General features: G+C 38.5%; 1 protein-coding gene across 6 annotated transcripts in view; it reads left to right on the forward strand.

Moving 5' to 3' along the window:
- Window positions 1-6,328, forward strand: part of Ltbp1 (latent transforming growth factor beta binding protein 1) — a 388,495-nt gene that overhangs the window by 279,630 nt on the left and 102,537 nt on the right. For all 6 annotated transcript variants that reach the window (XM_076833843.2, XM_076833845.2, XM_076833846.2 and 3 more), the window contains 3 exons: window positions 3,234-3,359; window positions 4,515-4,640; window positions 5,040-5,162. In XM_076833843.2, coding sequence (XP_076689958.1) covers window positions 3,234-3,359; window positions 4,515-4,640; window positions 5,040-5,162 — 375 coding nt within the window. The remainder of the gene's footprint in view (window positions 1-3,233; window positions 3,360-4,514; window positions 4,641-5,039; window positions 5,163-6,328) is intronic.

The following is a 6,328-nucleotide window of genomic DNA, read 5'->3' on the forward strand; positions in this document are numbered from 1 at the left end:
AGCTTCTGCCTGGCATATGGCTGAAAGGGATCTCTGAGGTCAAAATGTTGAACGTTAAAGTAGTTGATCACTTGTTTCAAAAGGACACAATCAATACAGAAGTCAAATACATTTTATAAAAGTCCTTTCTCTCCCTGGATGTGTCTCTTAGTACCCTCTAGTGGCATCAGCTTAGCATTTTCAAGCATATATTCATGCCCTGCCAGCAAGGATCACCATTTTCAAACTGTCTCTCTCTATATTGAACTATGAGAAGATCAATTAAAATCCCTCAAATTCTTTACCAACATAATTTCAATCTCATAGCTTACATTTAAGGTATTGAAGTGGAAGGAAAGGCCACTTTTATTCATTTCATTTCCTACAACAAAAGTTTTATGATATATAATATGTAATTTAAGAAATGATAAAAATATATTGGTAAATTGTTATGGGAACATATTACACTTGAATTAAGCATCCATATTTTTGAAGACTTTTGTCCATATATGTTAAAAACTCCATTCTAATACTATGCCTGAAAAATGAGAAATAAATATTTGGTAATAGAGAAGAAATTGGTGTGTGTGGGAGTGGGGCAATAACTATGGATCAGACCTTTCATATAAACTCTGGATTTATAGCCTTTTAATTTTTGGCCTGGATCCTTGCCCCTCATACCTTAATTCGTCATTTAAAGATTTTACTTTCCTTTTGCAAATATGACCAACATGTCTTCTCTGTTTTTAGAAAATGGCAGAAAAGAATACAAAGGAAGGTCGGTAATGACAAAGAAAACTAAGAAATCTAAATATGAATCGTTTTCATAGGAGACATCTACCAATATTATACAGAGATGTTTAGAGATGTATTTCTTAAACTTTTCAACTAAAAATTCCTATAGAAAAGAGAATTCTTACCTGAGTGTCTTAGAGTATCACCTGGTGAGGACTACTTTTACCTTCAGATTTTTGGGGCACATAAAAATGGAACTATTGAGGGAAGACTTTTCTGATTATAAAACTACTAATTACATGCTTGTTGTAGAAAACTTTTTAAGATACAGAAAAAAATATAAATAAGAAAATAACAATCCAATAAACTTGGATATATTTTCTTCTAGCCTTTTTTTCCTGAGTGTATCATAATTTGAAATCAGGGTCTATATTGTGTTTTTTACCTAACTATGTATTTTTTCAACAAATAAGCATTTCCCCCTCCTGTTAATGATTGTATAACCTGTGTTTATAGTTATCAAAATTCATTGTGTTGTTATTGCTAGTTACTTAAATTGAAGTGTTCATGTTAATCACTCAGTGTTTTATCCTCCTGAATCATTTTAGTTTTTCTAGAATTGAGTAATTTACTAACTATAAGTAAGTATTTTTCTAATAGTTAACTAGCATAAATGAACTCATAAAAGATATTTAGATTGTAGGTCATGGTTTTTTGCATACCCTCCTCATACATACAGATGATGTTGTTTTAAGTTTTACAGTTCCTGTGTTCCCCTTTCACAGGACTTGCTTTGAAATCTTAAAGTTATAGCACTGTGAATACTTTATGAAAAATGAAAACCGTGGTTGGGGTTTTGGAGAGCAACCTCAACCCTGGTGTAGTTCATTTACATGGTGAAGCTTTTGGTAAAGCATGATTTTCACATGCTTAGAAAATGGCAGAAAAGTGCATAGTGGGTCATTAGTGACAGTAACCCACTTGTATTTCTTCTTGTTCAAGCCATGGTCCCTCTTACAAAACTGTGCCATCGATTTGTTACACTCAGAGGCCTCAATCTACTTCTCCTTGGGGGGTTCCTCGGTCTCATCCGTGCCAGCATTTCTTTTAAGCCTTGTTTGCTATATGATAAGACTGAGATTATTATAGCCCAAGGTAGTATTGGTATAAATGCGCTATTTCTTTGTTACATATTCTTAGATGACTTCAATACAAATAACAGTGATAATGATAACTTTTATGAATATACTTAATGTGCCAGGCATTAGGCTACATGCATTTAAGTTTTCTCAGTCTGATACTTAGGAGTTAGAACTCTGACTAGTTCCATTTTACACTTGTAGAAAAGTGAGGCTTATGATGGTTAAATAACTCACCCTGGACTAGAGAGCTTTAAAGGGTGACAGAATTTGTACCTGTGCTGACTTCAAGTGAGTGCTTCCAACCACCCCCTATACTGCCTCCTCTGTCGTTGTACCTTCCATCAGAGGTCATTGAAAATAGAAAATATTAGAGAGTAATTCATCTCAGAAGGCCACTTTGAGTCCTGTGTCCTTTAGGTAATTAAGCTTATGTAGATGGACTCTTATGAACCTGTCTCCACCGTAGTGCGTATCTAAGTGGAGTGAGGACTTGAACAGGCTGCATGGAAGAAATAGGTCTCACGTAGCCATCAGCAAGACAGTAAGGGAGGAATTTATCAGAGAAGATTTGGAAGATGATACTTTACTAGTATAAATAAAATGTGCTCACATTGGAAACTGGGAAATTGAGAGTTAGATATACTTGGAAGTTTGCTTTCATTAGGAGGGAGAACTCTTTCTTCGGAATTAATGAGAAACTTTGGAGGAGTTTGGATCTAGTTGTTGGAACTGAAATTTGACCTGCTAATGAATGGAAAATTAGCATGTATTTCTTATCAGAAGAAATAACATAATGATTCAAACTCTGTCATCTATGGTGAAACAGAGTGGATAGAAATGCATTCATAGGCCATGTTGGAAGTTGTTTTTTATTTTTTGGGGGGAGGGGGTTACCAGGGATTGAACTCAGGGGCACTCAACCACTGAGCCACATCCCCAGCCCTATTTTGTATTTTATTTAGAGACAAGGTCTCACTGAGTTGCTTAGTGCCTTGCCGTTGCTGAGGCTGGCTTTGAACTCACAATTGTCCTGCCTCAATCTCCCAAACCTCTGGGATTACAGGCATATATCACAAAGCCTGGCTTGGAAGTTGTTTTGTTAAGAATAGATTTCCTTAAAACTTCCAACAGGCCTCTTTCTGAGTTTCTACCCACTGCAGTTGTTATTAGTAACTATTAATGATCTTGAATAGGACTAATCAATATAGTGATCACATGAACTTTTATTTGATTTCAGAGGTTGGCTTTGTCTTCTAAGTACAGGATTATATCAACATTATTTAGCTAGTCGAGAAACACAAAGTAATGATTTGTAAATAGCAGTGAAATCTTTATTTCTGTGTTTCTTTTTTCACACTGTGTTCTTTTCTTTTAAAGAAATTAATGAATGTACTGTGAACCCTGATATCTGTGGAGCAGGACACTGCATTAACTTACCGGTGCGGTACACCTGTATCTGCTACGAGGGCTACAGGTTCAGTGAGCAACAGAGGAAGTGTGTTGGTAAGAGGCATTTAGGACAGACAGTTATTAATTAAATAGAAGATGTTTGTTATGTGTAAAACATTTTTCTTAAACAAGTTGTTTTAAACATGTCAAGAAAATGTTACTATGTTTAATTTTTAAAAGATGTTTATACTTTCTCTAAGAGAGCTCAGAAAAAGGATCTGCCATACTCCTGGGATTCTCTTCTTTATTCAGTGGTACCTACCTTGTCAAATTTGATATATTTACCTAAATGTGGAGTAATTTATGAAAGTTTTTCAGATAAAGTAGATAAGAATTCCAGAAAGAGCTACCTAAAAACTTGTATTTAACAAAAGCAAGTTAATATTAATGTTTGCTATAATAAAGAACTTCAATTTAATGTTAATGTCTGATATTATAAAGAATTCATTTAAGTACACGAAATATGATTTCTAAATTGGATTTCTAAATGGAAGACCTGTCTGTGTCCTGGCAGGAAGCTATTAATGAATTTATAAGTAAGAGATTTCATATACGTTGCTTTGGAATAAGAGAGGTTTAATAGAGTTAAATCAATCATTTTAATGCGTTTACTATAAACTTAATTTCCTTTTTCAAAAAAGGGAGATTTAGCACTAAGTTACAAGGTGTTGTCAAAGTAAACAAAGCAACAAAGGCAGATGTGTGAATTTTGTGCATTATGTAGGGCAGGGAGGAGGGTGGGAAGAAGAGCTAACCACACTGCTCTATTACATGTTTCCCCTTCATTTGCATACATTGTATTCACCTTTAGAACCCAAAATATGAAGGAGAAGAGGCAGTAGAGATGTCTTAATCTAGCTCCTGGCCTGTGCACAGTGAAAGAGCCTCTGACTCTCTTGCTGACTGCACATTCCAGTGCTTGATGACCCCAGTTATCCGCAGAATGCTGGTTTGACCTGAAATCTGTCTGCAACATCAATGTTGTGGTTTTTAGTTTTAACCTTTGAGGCAATACGCAATAAGCTGCTTCCTCTTCCCACTCACCATCCTTCAAGGATCTTGGCAAGACAGATCCTGTCTCTTTTTACTTGTTCTCCTCAGTTGTAAAGGTTTGTGTCCCCAGGGAATGGCATGCTGGTCTTTTACAGAGCAGGGAGACTGAATTCTTGCTACACAGCCCTAATCTTTTTCTATTTGTTGCATTAACAGATATTGATGAATGTACTCAGGCCCAACACCTCTGCTCCCAAGGACGCTGTGAAAACACCGAGGGAAGTTTCTTGTGTATTTGCCCGGCGGGATTTATGGCCAGTGAGGAGGGTACTAACTGCATAGGTAATGGCAGTGTTCTTCCTAATGTATAAATTCTCAGACCTGGGGTTTTAAGCGTCCCAGAACCCTATCAGTTCAGTGCTCATTAAGACAATCCAGAAATTTTAAAATAAGCATTTTGGTGGACATGGCCATCTGCTAGGTACCAGCAGATATAAGTGAATTTTTTTTTCTTTCCAACACTTCTGATGGAGGAATGTCAAAAATGTACAGACTCGGTGTGTAGTGTGTCACTTCTGGACCCCTTGTGAATCAAACCTCTGTGATTTGGAAACCTGTTGAACAATCCAAGGGGTGATAGTAGATTTTAGTTATCTCACAATTATGTTTGAACTAAGCTGGGAAAGGTGTGAAATGATACTTTGGAAATTAAACCTTGACAGTGTTTTCTGCTTCATGTAGACGTGGACGAGTGCCTGAGGCCTGACGTCTGTGGGGAGGGACACTGCATCAACACCGTGGGGGCCTTCCGGTGTGAATACTGTGATAGTGGGTACCGCATGACCCGGAGAGGCCGTTGCGAGGGTGAGTCTGCTTAGAGAATCAGGATCCTGGCACCTGCATGCGCTGAGCACAAGCTCCCATGAAACACAGGGCTGGGTCTGGACTCCAGGGCTGTAAGCACTGCCTGATTGCTGTTCTCCTCCCTGATTCTGCAGGATACCAGTGTATCCAGGCTCCCACACTTTCTGGATTCACAGCCACTTTGCCTCATTTCAGTGGCTCTGTCTGGATTATTTTCCATCTTTGTGTTCTCATTATTTTTCACCCTGGTATCTGCCTTCCCTGGTATTTGGAATGAGATCACTTTAGGAGAATTAATTGCCGAGTATCCTTGTACAAACCCAGTCTTAATTAGGACGTCTGGCTTGTTCATCTGGAAACATAGTGCAGGTGGAACCAGTGTTGATTTTTCGTTTTCAACTTGTTGCATTCCTTTGTCTCAGCTGCCTTCTTTTACACGTGTTTTGGGACTTTCTTGCAAACTTCCCACAGAAGTATTGTCTGACCAACTTGGTCAGATTCCAGTGGTGCTAAATAAAATTCCTTTCTTGCTGACCATAGCCATAAGTTTGCCCTCATCAGGGAGATGTAGCTCAGTGGTAGTGCCCTGCCTAACATGCATGAGGTTCAATCCTGAGGTTCAATCCAGAGTAGAAAAAAATATATAGAAAATATATATTACATGGCCCAAATTACTTTCCAGTTAATAGTTCTGTCTATGTAGATGTCGAGGTTGGGCAGGTACTTTTTTGAAACTGCTGCAGTACTTTTCTGTACTTACATTCCTGAAGAAATACATTAGCTTCTGTTGAACTTCTGTCATGGAGATGTGAGGGCCAAGGCACGGGGTGGGGGTGGGGGGCGTGTCTCAGGCTGGTGTTGAGTAGCTTGCATGTGAGAGTGGTTTGGGGTCCTAGGGTTTCCTGCTTGGCTGCTACTAGTCTGCCTTTTGTTTAGCTCCTAAAGTTAAGGAGTGACAGACCAGGTGGGCCAGTCTGCTCTTAGCTGTCCCTTGGCTTCTGCCTGTTGGTTTTCTTCACAGCTCCAATGACCCAAGCCTGGAGTGAGAGCTAATTAGACATTTTTGTTGGCAGCTCCCACCTGCCCCTCCGGCTGGCCTCTTTCCTTGGCCCCTTGTGCTCTAATCTAGAGCAGTGGGAGCATTTTATGTCACCGGATCTCTCATC

This window comes from Callospermophilus lateralis, chromosome 14, assembly GCF_048772815.1.
Source record: "Callospermophilus lateralis isolate mCalLat2 chromosome 14, mCalLat2.hap1, whole genome shotgun sequence".
In the NCBI taxonomy this organism is placed as follows: Eukaryota; Metazoa; Chordata; class Mammalia; order Rodentia; family Sciuridae; genus Callospermophilus; species Callospermophilus lateralis.